The 18,852-nt window shown below is 37.3% G+C and overlaps 3 protein-coding genes across 4 annotated transcripts; 1 reads left to right on the top strand and 2 right to left on the bottom strand.

Annotated features, from left to right (window-relative positions):
• Positions 1-333: 333 nt before the first annotated feature.
• LOC100257849 (uncharacterized) lies at positions 334-4,444 on the bottom strand. Of its 2 annotated transcripts, none has more exons than XM_002281423.5 (2): positions 4,266-4,444; positions 334-1,180 (listed from the first exon to the last, which is right to left on the bottom strand). In XM_002281423.5, exons 1-2 carry the CDS (start codon positions 4,348-4,350, stop codon positions 579-581), a joined length of 687 nt encoding a protein of 228 aa, XP_002281459.1. In that variant the 5' UTR covers positions 4,351-4,444; the 3' UTR covers positions 334-578. The 2 variants fall into 2 exon arrangements, with proteins under 2 accessions (XP_002281459.1, XP_019074715.1); XM_019219170.2 differs by lacking the exon at positions 4,266-4,444 and adding an exon at positions 3,967-4,165.
• A 442-nt stretch (positions 4,445-4,886) lies between these two features.
• On the top strand, positions 4,887-8,526 carry LOC100249293 (uncharacterized). The gene is made up of 7 exons (XM_002281408.4): positions 4,887-5,164; positions 5,444-5,483; positions 6,726-6,796; positions 7,192-7,286; positions 7,666-7,733; positions 7,989-8,099; positions 8,186-8,526. Exons 1-7 carry the CDS (start codon positions 4,888-4,890, stop codon positions 8,316-8,318), a joined length of 795 nt encoding a protein of 264 aa, XP_002281444.2. The 5' UTR covers position 4,887; the 3' UTR covers positions 8,319-8,526.
• Positions 8,527-8,936: 410 nt separating this feature from the next.
• On the bottom strand, positions 8,937-18,645 carry LOC100262977 (F-box/LRR-repeat protein 15). Its single transcript, XM_010650083.3, has 17 exons — positions 17,778-18,645; positions 16,488-16,749; positions 16,251-16,383; positions 15,717-15,816; positions 15,438-15,635; positions 15,088-15,358; positions 14,898-14,996; positions 14,704-14,792; positions 14,489-14,588; positions 14,217-14,387; positions 12,544-12,696; positions 11,370-11,530; positions 11,097-11,295; positions 10,174-10,640; positions 10,012-10,075; positions 9,397-9,483; positions 8,937-9,246 (listed from the first exon to the last, which is right to left on the bottom strand). The coding sequence occupies exons 1-17, from the start codon at positions 18,182-18,184 to the stop codon at positions 9,175-9,177; spliced, it is 3,033 nt and encodes a 1,010-aa protein (XP_010648385.1). The 5' UTR covers positions 18,185-18,645; the 3' UTR covers positions 8,937-9,174.
• Between the last annotated feature and the right edge of the window lie 207 nt (positions 18,646-18,852).

The raw sequence follows: 18,852 nt of genomic DNA, 5'->3' as shown, positions 1-18,852 counted from the left end.
TAATTAATTCGATAATTTAAATTTTTTTGTAGAAAAAAAATTCCTACAAAAAGATAGCAAGTAGACTGTTTCCACACATCAAGTGGTAGTTGTTCAGCAAAATTAACATGACTTTCGAAGTCAAATCTCAAATTATCTTTGGACGATTCTCTTGGTGTCAAACTTTACATCTCCATTGTTAAAAATATGTAATAAAATCTATATCATTGGATAAGAGTACAATCAATATACCGACATACAAAAAGTATACATGTAAGAAGACCTAGTGGGTCTCACTTTTTGGTATAAGGTATAAGGGATTTTGTGGCCGTGCCCAAAATGGAAAGACTCCAATAAAAGAAAAAACCCGAACAGGGAAACTGCATTGGATGCAATAAATTTAAGAGGACAAATTTCCCAGGTTTTCTCGTGAAAAAACATATTAACAGTACAGCTTGCGTGGACTTACACTCGAAAATGAAGCAAAAGAGAATAGGAATCAGAAAATGAATTATAGAACTGATACAACAGAACAAAAGGAGGCTTCAAATCAAAGCCTAAGACAATCCAAATGCCATGGAGTATCATCATCATCATCATCAGCCAAAGGCATGTCCCAGTGCAATCAATAATCCAGCGGCATAGGGCCACAAGCGACGGGTTTGTGACCAATCGTCTGCACTGCTGCACTGATCATTGGCACCGCTGAAGCACCCAGGTTTCGATATCTTTGCTACGCCTCCATCCAAAACAAAGCTGCTATTGCTTTTGCCATTGCTGAACAGCACACACCAGAAGTAGGGAGCTCCACCATCAGAGCCACTCACTGCAGCTCCTAACTCTGTGTGGTTCTTACTGTAAAGAATTTCCAAGCTCTTACTGTTTTTCATTAGAATTTCTGAGAAAGCTTCAGCGGGGCTGACATATTTGGTCTCGCAGCCAAGTAAACGGCCAGTGATTTGGGTGAGGGTTGAGACCTGCACACCACAGTTGGGAGCAAAAGTTTCAGCAAATTGAGATTCTGCAGGCTTCTTGGCATCCTCACCCCCCACTTCACCACAACTGCCTTGGTATGCTTTTATGTATTGTAGAGCAATGCAAGCCAGGCCTGGATTGTCGTAAAGGGCTGATTCCTTGTGTGCAGTCCTGTTATTGTTTAGTGTGGCAACCAGCTCATCAGCGGGGTTATCAGTTACACTTTCTGCAATTTTATTCACAAGGAGGACATTGTTAAATGGGAACATAAACACTAGCAAAAAACTGAGTTTAATAACTTAAAACAAATAAGAAAATTTAAGAGTGTAACAGAGATTGAAACAACGGATATGAGGACCTTTCGCTCATTGTAACTGATTAAACACATACTCCCACATCCACAGAGAGATCAGGCAATTAAAAGCTAGGGTTCCAAATGAATTTGCAGGCATTCATATTTCTATTTTATGTATAAAAAGCTAAAGCTTAATTTCCAAGGGAAGAAACAAAGATGCTATAAGTTGAACAAAGGGTGCAAGGAAGAGTTTCAATGTGAAGGATACAAGTTATGCAGTTGGACTAGCTTGTAGATTAGTCCCCTGAGGATTCCTACTTCCTACTCATAAGGTCATTGCCATGATGACAGGCCACAAGCATGAAGCTCCAACTCAAAGGGAAAAAGTTGATAAGCTAACTCATCAGCGCTGTAAGTACAGAGCCCTAAATGCCAACTGAATTAATAATAAGAAATTAATAACCCAGTTCTATGAACATACAGTTTTCTCTATATTTAACTTATACTAAAAAACTCTTTATTTGGTCCTATGTCCAGGACATGTTGTGAATTGAGGAAGTCCCAAGTGAAAGATAAAGAATGCACTGCTTAGTTGTTGCGTATAGAGTACAAGATTTACTACTGAAACTAGGTTGCCAAATCTTACTTGTCTAGCAAAATTGTGATACCTTATCAGTAGTAGAACAATTTCCTCTCAACACCTATGATACATGCATGTCAATGAAGGTGACATCTAAAAGGCTCATTACATAATGGTTGAGCAGACAGCATGTTTTTCTTTATTAGTAATAACTTAATTACCTTCAATACATTGTGTATGGCAAAGAAATTTGATTACAACAAAAGCTTCCATTATGAGATTTTCAACACCCTCACACACTTACACAAACCCTACTGGTTAAGGCTTTAGGTTCTCTGAACCAAAAATTAGAATATGCTCTAAACATATTTGAAATGCCTAGTCCATGACTTAACCTCTAAAATATCTCTTCACATTGGCGATGATCGAATGCTCTCATAATGTACCAACTCTTACATAAAATCAAAGTACAATTTTCCTTTACATGCTACTCTGATCACACCAGAAAGCCGACCATTACATTCTTTACTGCAAATGAATGCATATGCACACTAAGAGGTTTCTGCATTGTGGGGCAAGTTTTGATATATATATATATATATATAGATATAGAAATATAGGCATGCCTACACATGATGATTATTACAGACAAATTAAATTAGAACCAAATCTTGATTGCCATCCCCATGATACATATGCTAAGTGAAGACCCAAGCTCAGGGCTCCTGATGTCCAAACCTCAGCTTTTGCAATTCCAGACTCAATCTGACCTATTTGCCAAGCAAATAAAACCAGAACCAGAACATCCTGACCCAACCTCATTCACCTTTTACCCAAATCAGACATTGATCTCCATCTATGACGGAACTCAAAAATGCCGTAACAAATCTACTTCAGATATCCTTTCCTAATTTTGATAAATTTGTAATTGTTAGAGTTATAGACAACTGTTGTTTGGATGGACTTGTTTAAAGTATCTATGGAAGCCTTCTTTGTCTGGCCTTTCAGCATTCTGCCAGGCTGATCATCCCATACTGCTTAGTTCTGATCATGCTACTCCACCCTGGTGTGAAACAATGTAATTTGCAAATGTCCTCAGTTAAAAAGAAAATAGAAAGGACAACAGAAAAGGCCCTTTTTTACTCTTAATGTATAGATAAAAAAAAATTATTTTCCTTAAACACAAGTGGAAGCTATCTTTCTTTGCTTCTATTCTCACAGTATCTCCCTTTGATTTTTTTTTTCCTTTCATATTTTTGCATGTTCAACACAATGTAGGTTGCCCATCATTGCATGCATGTCCCTATAAGGTGTCTATGCATCGGACTTGTGTCTGATTGGATGGTAATGTAATTTGAGATTGAGACATGTGTCCACCCGCTGCCATAAAAGGTCCTTTCATACGTACAGCTCTAGTAAAAAGGAAATGAAGAGTGTGTTTGACAATGTTTCTATTTGAAGTTATGTGTTTCTATTCAAGTGCTTCTCCATAAACTCTACAAGTGATTTTTCAATTTTTTAGAAGTGCTTTCTAAATTGTGTTGATCACTTTATTTTTTTCTAGATGTGCTTTTTATGCTGCTAGCATTTTTAGCAGACACTGTCAAATGGGCTCAAAATCAAGTCCAAAGAGCTCATTCTCGTGCTCAAGTTACAGATGCTTGGGACTGTCAAAGCATAGGCTTAATTAGCAGCTACCTGAGCCAGGGTCTCTCAGTTGGCATGTATTGAGAGGATTACTCCCTCCCCAATTAATCACCACATTTCCTGTGACTAACCTTCACTGATTTGTGAAGAAACAACCCATAATCTAAAATCACCCATTAAAGAAAATTGCAAACACCACTAAGACAAATGAAGCTTTAAGGATTTCTTGTTTCGAAGGTAAATTCTGTAGAGCATGCTGGCCGGACTGAATGATCACTAGAAACACAGCACAAATACCCCCGATCTTGAAAAGAATTACATCACATGCCATTTTATCTGTCGGTGAATCACTCCTGCATATTCATTTCGTCTATAATGACCTCACTTGCAATACCAAATCCATAAACAAAATCACATACACCACAAAAGCAAGCAACTCCATTTCCAACATGCACCTTGAATTCAGGAAAAAAAATGTGTAAGATCTTACCGGAGTTTCGACGATCTACCATTACGTTTTAAACAAAATTTTCTCAAATTCAGAGACGCAATCAACAAAATCCGACAATGCAACAACTCCAAATCATCAATACGAAGACAAACAGGAACAACATTTGGACTCAATCGAGAAATAAGCATAAGAACCACTCAAATTTATAGATATTTCCATCAGATCAAGACAAGGATTCCAAATCTGAAAAGAACATGATTTTTAACCATCATTATACTGGCTTCTTTTTAATAATCATATACCTTTTTGAGAACAACGAAGAAATGGAGGAGACTTACTGTGAGTATCAGCAGAAACAGAGAGGAAGACGAGGGAGAGGGAGAGGGAGAGCGAGAGCGAGAGAATCCATAGAGTAGTCGCCATTGTCGAATCTCTCTGCAGAAGAAAAGAGAGATGAGAGCTGGCAAGACAGAGAACCAGAGAACCGTCGGCATTCAGTATCTAGTCTACTTCATTGGGCACTTCACCAAAATGGGTTACGATCTGGAATACAATTACGGAAAATGCCACCCACTTGGTTTATTACAATTCACAGATTCAAAATTCTTATCTTAATTATTGGTAAGATATTTTATTTTATTTTATTTATGAATTTATGGTAAGAAAATTTGATGTTATTTTAGAAAAAAAAATTATTTGTGAATTGAATAGTTGGTCAAATTAATTTTTAGGCATGCTCTATAATTTTTTAAAATTAATATTTGGAATCATTTTATTGTAAAAATAAAATAAATTTAAATTCAATTAAATTGAAGATAACTCTGTTAATAATTTTTTATTTTTTCATAATAATTAAGAAAAAGACACTCTATTTGCTATTTCTATATCTGAAAGGGAAAGCCTTCAGGGATAAATTTGTAATTTAATTTTTCCTATTTTTTTTTCTTTTTTCTGTTAAAAATGGATAAGACTCTCTCTCTAAAACTATGGCGAGGGAGGAGCGAGAGAAACAGTTCTGATGTTTTGTCGACCATGGCCACCACGCCCACCCCTGCGCAACTTAGCAGAAGCCCGTTCAATTCAGCTTTCTCCCGTTCTCGCTTCCCATATTCAAACTCGTTAAGGAGGAAGAACTCTACACCGGTGAGGCGCGCATTGTCCCCCCAGGAATGGCGGGAAAGTAGGCGATTGGTCTCCATCTCTCTTATGCTTTTCCACTGCCTCTCTTTCCCTAAACGTACGCCTCTTTCCCTTACTCCGAATATGTGTTAACTCTGATAACCTGTGTTTTCCGTTTTGAGGCCATGTAAGGCCGCGTTTGGACATGCCTTAGAAAATGAAGTCATTCCATTCTTGTTTCACGCAAGCCCAATTTCCATCAGTTTGGAAATTTCATGGGTCCAAAGACGCATTAATCAAGTGCCAAACCAGTTCATTTTTTAGTCTGGGTTCTGTAATCTCCATCATTGAATTTAATTTTGAAGTGTTTTAAAAGCATTTATTTATTTATTTGCAGATGCTCTTGCTGGCAATATTTTCGACAAATATGTGAAAAGGTAAAGAATATAAAAAAATCTTCAATTGGGTTCCTCTTCAATTCTCTTTGTAGAGCTGTTTTTCCGCAATAAACTTGGAAATTTTGGATTTTTTTTCTTCTTTTTTTTCCCAAATTTTTGTTGAAACTTTCTTTTATTTTTTGATAAATAAGCAAAGAATATATTAACAAGAGGCAAACAGCCACAAAGCATACAGGGTTACACAACGAAGCTCAAACCTCACAAACAAAAACGAAAGAGCCCAGTCACCTCACCAACCCTTAAGTGAATGCGACTCCTCACCAATATACAATCTAGCCTTGTTGAAACTTGCTTTTATTTGCCTGTGTACTAGTATTTATAGTATGTGTTAGCCATCTTGATATGCATTGTTGCATATTTTACCTTGGCTTAAGCTTTGGGATTAATCTGTAATTTCACATGGTTATAGGCTTGTAGTTATGGTTCTTGGAGATCTGTAAACCTCTTTTGCCATGTACTTTGGCTTTTTGCAAGAAGCTGAAGTTGAAATCAGAATAATGATTTGAAAGAGGCATAAGTTAGAGAGGAGCTTTCACCTGAAGCAAACTTATGGTTGCTTCTCAGTTAAGCTATTTTGGTAGTCATGGAAGTCGCAATCATTGTTATTGAAATCACCAAATCACAGTTGTTATCTGGCTTAAAATGAAATGTTTTTGGCTTTTGAAAAGCCGTCCAAACAAAAGCTCAGGTTTATTGGCTTGAACGATAAGCTATTGGCTCATTTCCTCTTTGTTGTCCAAAACAGACAATATCCACGTAGAAAGAAAAAGATCATTATTACAAATGGTATAGAGCTGATCTGTGTAGGACTGTTAGTTCAACCTTACAAGAAGTATCTGTCTATCTGGTCTCGTAATCCCATGAATGACGAGTGATCATAATACCTCACACCAAATAGATTCTTCTTAATTGGCTAGATGTGTTGTAAACCCATGAGTGCCCATTGGATCAAGAATGTATAATATCCATATGGGAGAGAGTAGGTAACTTTTGTGGTGACTGGTACCACAACCTTTTTGTTGATTCCTGCTAGAATTTGTATCCAGAATCGATAGATTTTGCTTCTTACTTCCTCTCAATAGAATTATTGCCATATTTTCAGAACCTCGATATTATTGTTGATGTTACTGGTCACAGGCCATTGGGTTAAATTTTTTGAGGGACTTATGAATTGTGATGATTTGGTTTGCCATTTGTTCTCTCTTAACAATATATCAACAGGAAGAAGCTTGATCCACTGGACGCTTATGTGCCTGCTATTATATTGACTCAATTACAGATAAAGGACTTGGGTAATTCCCCCCTTTTGATTTATCTTACCTTTCTCATTGAATTCACGAAATGTAAAATATAGCTAAATTCGGCATGTTGTCCATTCATTCATTCATATTTGTCACCAACATCTGCTCGAAGGTCCATTTCTTGTAAGACTGGTTAACTCTCATACCATTCTTGTAAGCGAACTATTATTCAGATAGTAATTTGGCTACTTGCTTAGCCAAAACTGTCAGTTTCATCTTATCAGCTCCTTAGATTTTGGTTAATAGAGGTTAATAGTTGATATCGTTTGTCTGTGAATAAATTATGGACCTGGCTCTTTGAAAGTTAATTTACTTGTATTCATCTGATTTGTAGAAAATATAACAGTGTGGCATGAAACAAGTAATTTATGTTTCTATTCCTGTAGTGAAAACTCTGGAAGTTGATCAACCCCAATATGCAGCCTGTCGGTCGCTGCTACGCTATGGCCCTGCAGCATCACTTCGTGTGAATATTCGAGCTGTGAGTGTTGTTACTGATGTTGATCTCTTGTACTTCTATTAATGTCATTGATGTTGGTCATTAGAGTCTTCATTAACACGGTATGTTAGGAGCATCGCTTCTCTCTTCAGGCTTATTCCATTTACTGTCTGGAATTTGCATGCATATGGGATAAGTTATGTTTGGTTTTACTATGGAAAAAAAATATATATATATAATTAAAATTAATTATCTTTAATCTTTATACAAATGAGTTTGATAAAAATAATTCATTGGCATTAAATCTATTTCTTTCATTACTTTTTCTTTCTGCCTATTTTTCCCTTTTATTTTCTTTCGAATTTTCTAAGAACCAATCAAAACCTTTACGGGTCTTGTTAATTTTTGCTTGGAGCTGCAGGTGGCTCAATACGCATCGGACAGTGGCAATGGCAAAACTGCTTTCAATGATGTTGATCAATGTCTGAGGTACCATTTTCATTTTCTTAGTAAAAAATTCTCCCCATTTTTCTTGAGGCAAAGGCGATCTTTCATTCTTCCTAGGAAACCAGATTTGTTTATTGACGACAGTATGCTGTGAGAAGCACCATGATTCAATGAGAGTAGGGGATGATCCACATTAAGGGCTGTTTGGGGATTATTGCAAAATCCTGATAGCTAGTTCAAAGTCATTTCTTTCCAGCTTCTAACACCAGTAACCTGCGAGTTTTTCTAATTTTGAAGAGCGCTGGAGGAACTTGATTCCTTGCTTCTGCAAGCGTCGAGAAGCAATCCGGGAGCCTCAGTTGAAACAATGAAGGCAAAGATTGGTGTTGCCCTTGATGCATTGGACAGGTAATACTTTCACCATATTTCTTAATGTCATACCATGTTCCTCAATAATTCAATAAGATTATTGAGAAACTTTACTTTTTCTACAGCCTTCTCCAAACTGTCCCTTCTGACATTCTAGACAAAGGGAAGGCCATAGCTGATGCCTATAGGACCCCAGACGAAGATGCGGATCCTGAAAACTTGGACCCAGATATGAAGCAGTTGGAATCAATATTATGAACACAGGGCCTTTTCTCTTTCCTTTTTCTATTCCCCTAACATACGGATGAGTAGAACAGCAGATTGTAATATGATCAACAATGTACAAGATGTCTTTGTATGTATTTGCTTTCCTATACAGCATCTATAGTCCTCTATGGGTATCTTTTGTAGTCCTATCCACCATTATCAGTCCATCATATCATTAATTTGAATTCATTTTCCTTTCTCCCCATGTTTAGCTAGAGAAGAAAAACAAATCTTAGAATTGTCAGGAGTTAATTTTAGAAGATCAATAAGAAACTAAAAAAAGAGATAACACAGGATTTAGATTTTCCACTATAATACTCCCCAAGCTTCACACAAAAAGAGGTTATATAATTCCCTTCTTATGATGTGAAAATTAAGAGAAGCTAATACATGTATAAAATCCCTAGAATATCCTTCAACAAAATATGCCCCCTCCCCCTCGGGAACCTTTCCATGAAAGTCAATTTGCACTTGGTGTTCAATATAATTAGGCTCCACACAACTAGACAAGAATTTGGAAAGGAAGATCAAGGGATCAGATATTATAATAAGCACAACTGAGACCAATGACAGTTTGGAGTATTAATATTTTTCCAAATTTTGAAAATGTTGATGAAACAAGCAATATTCATTAATATTGAAAGTAAAAACTGGTTTATTATGTTGTTTACATTGTATTAAGCTAACATGAAGTACCTACATAAGCAAAAATACCAACAACAAAACACATATTTGCCATTTACAATAAATGGGAGCACATTATATAATTATCAAGCTACGGCCATCTGCAAATGAAGCAAATAATCAAGATGGAAAAAGCACAAAATTCTTGATTAGATCATGCAGTTCACAGGCTGCTGAAGATGCGCTTCAAACTGGGGCACACTGCTCGTAATGTTTTCATACTCGCATTGGACAACTATCAGTAGAGAAAGGGGTTTGATCAGAGGATGCAAATAATGATGTATACAATACCAAAGAAAAACAGTAAGTCTTCGGTTGCGATTATGTGGGAATTATTGAAGTAGTTTCAGTAATAAATCAAAATCAATTTTGCAAGGTGACTCACCTTCGGACAAAAGCGGATATCAAGGGTCTCCAGCATGTTGCACTGAGATATGGCAGCTTCTACTGCTTCTACCGTGATGTTGCAAGACTAGAAATTTTTGAAATGATAACAAAATCCAAATTTCAAATTAAATTAGAAAACCACATTAGACCAAATGAGGAAGATATGGGGTCAAACCTAGATTAAAAGAAATGGCTGGCAGATGAAATCTTTAGTAACAATGTGTAGCTAAGTGTATATCTTTATCAACTGCTAGCGGGATACAACCCAAAGCATCAAAACAAAAACCAGGACATGCCTCTTTGGCATGAGAAATAAAGTAGCTTTTCGGAACTCCCAAAATCTATCTCAAAAGATATAATTTCCATAGACAATATGGATAATTTCCAAAGTATATGGATAATAAAAAGTTCCATCAGAAGGTGACAACTAGCTACTGAGTGAGTTTCCATGGGTTGTACAATCCAGCCTTCATGGTTTTTTGTTGAAGGGGAGAGGGGTAATTGTGTCTAGTTATGTAGCCTATTGTTGCCACCAATAAAACAAAGTTTTATCTTATGATTTAAATGAGCTACTTCTTGATGGAGTAAGGATATCTAGGAGAAAAAGGTATACCTGAAGAAAGAGGCTGGTTAACCTCGGACACTCGAGCTTTAAAATTTCCAAGGAGGAGCAATTGCTGAACACCATGCATATAAAGGGAACTTTAAGCATGTGGAACAAGTTAAGAATTACAACAAATAGGCATAACCAATTTGAGAAAAAGGAGCACTTTACCTCAAATTAAGAAAGCAAAGATTGTAACAAGCAACATCAACTTCCTTCAAATTTGCAGAAAGAGAGAGGTTTAATGATGACAAATGGGTACAGCGTGCCATTGGTGGAATGAGAACTTTCTTAATATTCTGACATCCAACACAGTTAAGATTCTGCAGTAAGCGATTAGGCTGCTCAATTAGCTCATGGTCATCCCCGTGAGAAGACAAGCTAGATGTGTTATAAATGCTTGGCAACTCAGAAATGGGACCACTGCTAAAACCCCAATTCAGATCGTGCATATTTAGGCAGCCATTCAAGCTCACATGAGTGAGATGTGTACAACAAGCAAGAAGCTCCTCGATAGCCGACTGACAGAGGGCCCCATATGATAAGTCCAGCTCGCATAGAGCTGGGAGAGCACCTTCTTTATAAAGAGCTTCCAGTGATGAGTCAGTGAGATACTTGCATGCTTGTAATTTCAGTACCTTAAAGATGCAAAAGAGGATCAATATAACAAGAAGAGGGCATGAGACAGGCCAACAAAAGCCCTCCTTCTCTCAAAAGCAGAAATTCAACCATCAAACAGTCATTCATATGAATGCTGCTAGGCTACCCAACACAATAACATTCCCTCAACAACCCCACAATATTATGCTATAAGCCAATAGCAATTATAGCCAATGCAATGCAAACTCTAAGAAACTCTCATTATCAGAGAAGCTTGCAACATGAAGCGTGAAAACTGAATTAATGATTTAACGTTCAGGTCTTTGTTGCAATGTTTACCTAACCAAAAAAATAATAGAGATCAAGAACAAGACATAGCACAATTAAAGAACCAAAACTCCAAAACATGCTTTGCAGTGCATAAACATAACTTAAGAATAATTGTCCCATATGGATTATGGCAGAGTACACAAATTAGGGATCACAAAAATAACCTTTAGCTGCAAGCAGGATTCAAAAACTGGCTGCAAGTTCATCAAAAAAGTGTATGACAGATCAAGCAAGGTTAAATGCGGCAGCAAGCGCAAAGAGGAGAGTCCTTCATAACCCACAGATGGGCAAGACATCAGTATCAACGACTCAATGAAAGGGCATGAAGCAGCTGTTGCAGACAAGCAATCATCCTTGAGTTTGCTGCATGAATAATAATAAGGGTGTCAGCTTTAGAAACATTGAGAACATCATAATAAGTATTTGTGCAATATGACCTGCAAAAGGAAGCATCTAGAGACGTCAACATAGGACAGTTAATGGATGCTTCAGATAGTCCACCGCATCCTTTCAACTCAAGTTGAACCATGGATGGTGCTTCAATGTGGAGTGCACTCAATTTGGGACAAATTCCCAAGTTCAATGACCGAAGCCCAACCTACAACAAAAATGAAAATTTTCAGGAAGGGTAAAAAAAAAATACATATTGACTAGTTGCTGCAATATACATTTTGATGAATAAAAATATAATGGAATATGGTAACATCACAAGGCATAGATGTGCAACTAAAACAATTTTTGTAACATCTTTAGTAGGAGAGGTCAGTGGATTGTTATTAGAAGGTATGGCAGCAAAACATAGTAGTTATCTCAAGTGGAGAGGATCTAGAATGGGATTGAGACTTGAGAGTTGCCAACCTGAGAAGTGGCTAAGTGAGCCTTATAAGTAAGAGACAGCTGAGATACAAGCCTAAGAGCTAGGGCAGGGCTCTCAGCTAGTATCCTTGCCAGCATATGCAGTACTGCAGGGTGACATCTGTTCCAAGGGCAACCCTTTCAATCCTGTTGATGCAGGATTACCATGTCTCTCAATGAGACTCCAATTCCAACCACTAAACTAAAATCCCATTACCAAGTACTTGACAATGAAGGCCCAGTCCATCGCCAAGGTAGACCACATTCATACTAATACAAATAAGGCATATTTGAGGGTGGGATAGGCAGATTAGCCCCTTGAAAGGGCTTTGGAGATTTTGCAAAGGAAGGGAATGTCAACCCATTCCTTTTGGTAGGCAGGGTGAAGAAACCCCTGTTAGGCAAGGTGTGGGGAGCTGCTACATTGGCTGAGGAAGGAAGAGACCAACCCAACCCCTTCCCCCCTCTTTAGCTAGCAGTGGGAGGGGAAGAAACGCTCTTACCTTGGCAAGATGGGAAGGGCGTATGAGCAGGTTGATGCAATGGAAGATACAATATACATCTCAATCTATGAAATAAAATAGCAAACTAACTTACATCTGCATAAAGTGTTGTTAGAATTATGTATTAATATGGTAGTTTCTCAAATGAACCATGTCTGGCCTCACCAAAGGATTGAAAGTTAACAGAACAATCAAGAATTTTATTGACATACACTTGATCAGAAAATGCAGGCATTCAATCATTCTCACTTACAGGGCGAAATGATGCTCTTTCAAGATGATCACAACCATCTAAATGAACTTGCTCAAGATAGGGGCATACGAGTTCAAGAGAAGTAATGGCACGACAACCAACCAGTGAAAGACTGACTAAGGAGGTACTGCGGAATCCCACTGCTGTCAAGCACTGAACAAAGTTAAAGAAGCAGAGTCAATCAATGGGAAAATCCATGACAAGTATGATAAGAATAACATGAGAAAATCCATGACACATACAACAAGAAAGGATGCAATGCAATTGTAGTGGCATGACCCTGGAGACACTTTCCCAAAAAATAAATCTTCAACAATTAACTTTTAAAATGACATAGCCAATGGGCTATGACAGAAACGATAAGATATTTGAATATGTCATACCACTAATTTGCACTGCAGAAAGTAAGACACTTTAGATTCTAGCAATATATGTATATATAAATTAACATAAGCTAGTTTAAAAGTTATATCAGCCTGTGTGCTAACTTCAGCTTGGTTATAGGCACCACCAGAGTAGAACTAATTTTTTTTTTTTTGATAGGTATCACCAGAGTAGAACTAATACTTTTTTTTATAGGTACCACCAGAGTAGAACTAATTAAGCTCAGGTGAAGCTCCAAAGTTCCATCCTACCTCAACTAAATGGGGTTTTGAACATCCCAATTCTCTTTTACACCCATATACCTGAGATACAGTCCAGCCATATCTTGAGTTTTCCAGCTAATGCCATAATGTGCTTCGCTAGGGGTAGTCTATGTCACTCTCAGCACTCCCTACCTTCAGGTGTTCACCCAATATGTGTAAGATAGCAAGAATTATTACTTGATACATAACTTAGGAATTGGAGTTATCACTCCATAGGCATTCCACAATCATACAGCACTCCACAGGCACTCCTCAACTTCATCAATCCAACTCCAACTGGGTAAGCAATATCCTCCACCTCTTGCTCTTTATAGATATTTTTATATATACTTTGTATCAGAATCCTCTCAATAAACAATTTTTTTTGATAGACAGAATCCTCTCAAAAGATAACCAGCACAAATTAATTAAAAAAGGTTACTATACACTTAGTTAAAACTCTAGTTTTATTAAAATTGCATTTCAAGGTGTGTGTGTGAACTATCAAATCAGAACTCTGACTGAAATATCAACATGATCTTGTGACAACCATGCAGCAATCAATTTGTGCGGAGATGATACGCAGCTGCCTAGTTCATCCAAGTAATGATTCCTAAAAAGAAAAATAAGAACCAGAATATAGGTCCTCATAGTGCAGACTACAAGTGGCATTACCCCTATGTATGAGAAACTAATCTTTACATATCTGGCAATAGCATGTGGTTCTTCTAATATCTGTTTGTTAAATCCAAACAACCTAATACCTCAAAATGTTAAAAAGAACATCTTGCCATAAAATAAAGAAAATAAACTTTAGTGGCATAGATGTTAATCTCAGACTTGGCATATCATTAGCAACTACTGAGTGTTTCATGTGAAGAACCAGTAAAGAGAAAATAAATGATACTAACAAAACAACATCATAATCATGTTGGAACTACCATATTCTTTGTTTCATTAGCCTTTAAACCAGCACATGAAAAGGAGGAGCAAGATTCATTAAATTATAACTTAAAAAAAAAAAAAAAAAAATCATAATTCACAAACCTCGCAGTTATCTAGAACTAATGATTTTAGCATAGGGCATCCACCATCATCACTAAAAACGTCACAAATGGAGTTTGTGAGAGATTCACAATCTGTGAGGTCCACTTCTTGCAAATATTGGCATTGCAGAGCTAATGTAGTTAAACTTGCTTGCTTTTGCAACACTAATTTCTGCATTATCATAAACATATTCCCTTCAGGATTTTATCTTTTTAAAATTGATGGAACCAAACACAGGAAGGAACTGTATTGTTTTTTAATGAAATACATACCTGAAGTGAATTTGAAGTGACATTGATTCGGTGGAGTGCAGGACAATTGGACACAGTCATAGATGACAACATGATACTTCGTAAATTTAAATCAACAAACCTGCGGAAATAATAATAACAACAAAATATTACTATTTATGATAGAGCATAACAGAAATACCCAAGAAGGGATTTTTTTTAAGTGCGCAAAAGGGTGTGGGAATGGTTAATCATACTTGCGACAATGCACTAGTCTAATATTTTGCAAACGAGGAAGTTCCAGGGACACTGAAGTCAATAAGCTGCAATTATCAAGCTCCAAAACCTGCAGCAAAGTCCGAATTATATTTGACAGATTCAGACAATTCACTCAGAAATGCCACAGAGACACCTAAGGCAAAATCAAAATCTGGGACAAGAAATTCCAAACCTCCAACATATAACTGTGCGATATTGCAGCCATGGAAGCTGAGGTTATGCCCTCACAACTGTGAAGCTTAAGAACTGTCAACATTGACAGCCTTACAGACTTCCAAAGAAAAAAAGCAAAAGAAAATGTCAAATAGAGGTATATTCAAATACCCACCTAGATAAAGATGGTTCAAACTAGGAATACAAACCTCCAGTGAGATGTTTGGGCAGTATGATGCATCAAGAATATGAAGATTAGCACAAGTGAGGGCTATTTCACGAAGGGTATCATCACTAACACATGAACAATTAGACATATCCAAAGATTCCAATAGAGGGCATGATGTTGCTGCTGAGCGAATTGCAGCATCTGTAAGCTTGTGGCAAGAGCCTATATCAAGGTCATGCAAAAGAGGGCAATTAAGCACAGCATGTGCCATACTGCTGCGCTTCAGAGACAAGGTTTCAAGCTGGGGGCACCTGCCAAAAATCACATTTTATTACAGAAATTGACTGAAAGACATGTCCATAGTCTAATCTAAAACTTTGTAATGTTTACCTGACAGATATACGGAGTACACGACATTTTGTAATTTGAAGATGATGCAATCTATCATGGTATATCGGTATCTCCTGGATACCATTACCAAGAGTGGCATCATTAACAAGCAGTCTCTTCAACATATAACAATCAGCCAAGGCTTGGAAAAATGTATCCCCTAATGTTCCTTTCCCCAAGGTTAAGGTCTCCAGATTTCTGAAACACCAGATATATATCAGCAATAATGGATAATAGATACTTGATCACAGAAGTTTAAACAGTACAAAAGTCAGTTACCTTAAAGAAGACATTGCTGTCATAACCAGCGAGTGAATTGAAGGAGCACCAAAAATATTCACTTCAGTGGCATTCGGATATCGACGACACATATCCTCAACTGCAAATGAATATAATTAGTGAGCAATTTGACACACATTTACTTACCAAGGAAAAATTGGTGAAGAAGAAAGGCATTACCAATAAATAAATAAATAAAACAAAACTATCCCTGAGATTCCCATGGTCATTTACCATTGCATTTTTTAACAATCCCATGTCCAAATTCACACTTATTATGTTAAAAGATTCTCATCTATTCTATCTTATTTTTCCCATGTGCATTCCAAATATTCTGGGATTTGATTTACATATTTAGAGGATTTTAGGCATATTTTTAAAAAAATTCATAGTTCAACAAGTAAATCGAATCAACACAAGTAGAAGCATGGCAAGGAGGGAAAGAGGAAAAGCAGGTGGGGGGGGGGAAGAGAGAGAGACTTTCGCCTCTAACCTTGTTTGAGCACTAATTTCCAAAGATAAAATAGAACTCACACTGTTCTTCAGATATGTTCCGATTTTCAAAATTCAGACACCTCCAGAAGTCTTCATGAGAACTACCAGCTCGCCACTGCTTGCAGACTATAGCAGCTCGACAAAGATTAATATGGTCCAAGAAAGAGAAAACCTGAATACACATAGGACAAAATTGAAAAGGCAGAAGTTAAGAGTATGAAGCAAGTCACATCAATTAGTTTCTTTCCCTCTAAAAACATATGGGCCTATGCTTACCATGTGCAATAAGTCATCTGTAAGATCCATCCGAACTTCTAAATCTTCCATTTTTGAAGTACTAAATCCATCTCCTTCCTCATCTCTCCCATCATTAGAATCAAGTGGATTCTCATCATCACTATCATTCGACATTGAGGTGAGACGCAGGATCTCATTATTAAAAGGAATTGGACTCTGACTGACATTATAATCCCTGTCTGTGGACGAACTAGAATTTCCAGCTTCCAAAGGCATAGCAGTTATTGCATAAGTGCAACCCCTGCCACAAAAACAGCTTCCATAATAAGTAGCAACAAACATCAAAACATGAAGCATAACTTACATTTTGAAGATCATGTGACTTCCAACATGGGTCACCTAATAAGTTCTAATACGATATGCATCATAACTTCCAAATAAGAATGACGTGAAGTCAACATGAGGTTGCTAGCTGGCCTGTTGGCCTTGTACCAAAGAAGCATGCCTGAATCTTGCCTTTATCAAGGTTTGAGGCTTTTTTGGTATGAGATGGGATTTAAACCCCCTTTCTGTATCTCATCATAGACTCCAGACCAAAAAAGGGAATATCAACTTAGTACTAGAGAGACCAGAAGCTAGTACTTTTGTCGGGTTTTCAGCAAATATGAGTGATAGAATGGAAAACCCAAATATTTTTTATGTAGATAATTGTAGGAACAGACTTCAAGTGATGGAAAACTGACTCGTTGGCCTGATACCTAAATGTATATTAACCAACTGGGACATGGGACTAAAGGAGTCTTCTGCCCTGATGTCCGGGTTTCAGAGAGCTCTGTTGGTGATGGGGAGTTTCAAGGTTCATTTCATGCACCAAAAAACTTACCTAAACAAAAACTACTAACAGACTCTTCCATCGCCTTCAACTATGTTCTCATCAAGAATGTACTTCCCATGCTTTGTCAATATTATTTTTAAGATGACGCCAATAGTATAGCCCACAATTATCTTAACGAAAAGCTTAATTTCACTGAAAAACACCCCAAAGAAAGTTCAAAGAAAATTTTAAAATATGACAGACCCAGACCATAAAAGTAACCATTTGTTCACTACTAAAATTGATAGACCAACAAACCAAAACAATAGCAGTAATTTAAAGATTGAGGCAAATAAAACGAGATTACTTTAAAATGGTTCCATTCTTGAGCAAATTTTAACCATTTTTCTTCCATTTCCTTTAATTTTTTTCCCAGGAACCAAACATAGGGTTAATTAATTCTCCTACGAAAAACAATTAGGGAACCAAACACGACACGGATGGAGAGGCCTTACTGGGAATACGAATGAACTTTGGCCCGCTTATGGTGCACATCCCAAGAATCGCGATCATCAGAATCGCAGTCATCCCTCTCCGACCCTTCCGGCCGATCACATTTCTCAGGAAAAAACGCCTCGCTGTTGTCCCCAATCCCTTGTCCGCTAGTCGACGCAAACTGATCAAACTGCCTCCAACCCCCCACCCCAAGCTGCCACTGGTCACCACCTCCACCGCCACCGCCACCGCCGCTGCCGACGACCATCTCGTTCTCTTCAAGATCACTCATCTGACCACCAAGCAAAAACCCTAATTCCTTCCCTTCAGACTCATCATCGTTCTCATTTCCGAACATCCCCTCTCTCATCGTTCCCCTCACTTCTTCTTCGTCTTCTCCCAACCCAAAGCAGCACCAAATCTTCATGCACCCACCGCAAAGCCCTCACCTTTCCGAACCCTAGCTCCCGATCTCACCCATCCCTCCAACCACACACCAAAACCCTAACTCCACCAAAATCCCAAAAAACAAAAAAAAAAAAAACCCAGAAAATCCAAAAATAAAAACACAGAATCCAAGAATTCCTCGATGTGTTCGAAACCCTAGAATTGGATGTATCGACCCGTTCTCAACGGGCCAAATCAAACGGATCTTGGAATCAGAGAGACAGAGAAAGAGAGTTGAAGAGATCTGATCGGATCTTTGGTTCTGGGCTTCGCTTTCTTGATTTTCTTTTTTCCTTTCTTTCCTTTTTTTTTTTTTTTTTTTTTGGTTTTTATAGAGAAAAATGACCAGAGGGGTTTGATACTAATACCGAAATATCGGGCCCTTGTCTTCGCCTTATATCGAAGGCGGAGCTCCACTCCACCACTCACGTCCTCCGCTTTTCTTCAATCTTTCCACTCATTTTCTTCTCTTAAATTAAAAATAATAATAGTAATAATAAAATAAATAATTCATTTCCTTTTTTACCATTTAAAAAAATTTATTACCAATATTTAATATAAATATTAAAATATTCTCTATCTTTTTTATTATTTTTAGTGTTATTAACGACATCTAATTTAATTATTTGTCCTTCAATTTAAGAAATT

Source organism: Vitis vinifera, chromosome 4, assembly GCF_030704535.1.
Source record: "Vitis vinifera cultivar Pinot Noir 40024 chromosome 4, ASM3070453v1".
Lineage (NCBI taxonomy): Eukaryota > Viridiplantae > Streptophyta > Magnoliopsida > Vitales > Vitaceae > Vitis > Vitis vinifera.
The sequence above is the reverse complement of the archived record's forward strand: the minus strand, read 5'-3'. Positions and strand labels throughout refer to the sequence as shown.

Coding starts and splice junctions, on each gene's coding strand:
- LOC100257849 (XM_002281423.5), bottom strand. CDS start 4,350: ATGGCGACTACTCTATGGATTCTCTCGCTCTCGCTCTCCCTCTCCCTC. Junction 1,181..4,265: donor TGTTTCTGCTGATACTCACA/GTAAGTCTCCTC, acceptor ATAAAATTGCAG/AAAGTGTAACTGATAACCCC.
- LOC100249293 (XM_002281408.4), top strand. CDS start 4,888: ATGGATAAGACTCTCTCTCTAAAACTATGGCGAGGGAGGAGCGAGAGA. Junction 5,484..6,725: donor TTCGACAAATATGTGAAAAG/GTAAAGAATATA, acceptor ATATATCAACAG/GAAGAAGCTTGATCCACTGG. Junction 6,797..7,191: donor ATTACAGATAAAGGACTTGG/GTAATTCCCCCC, acceptor CTATTCCTGTAG/TGAAAACTCTGGAAGTTGAT.
- LOC100262977 (XM_010650083.3), bottom strand. CDS start 18,184: ATGAAGATTTGGTGCTGCTTTGGGTTGGGAGAAGACGAAGAAGAAGTG. Junction 14,793..14,897: donor CGCACAGTTATATGTTGGAG/GTTTGGAATTTC, acceptor ACTTTGCTGCAG/GTTTTGGAGCTTGATAATTG. Junction 9,484..10,011: donor TAACCAGCCTCTTTCTTCAG/GTATACCTTTTT, acceptor AAAAATTTCTAG/TCTTGCAACATCACGGTAGA.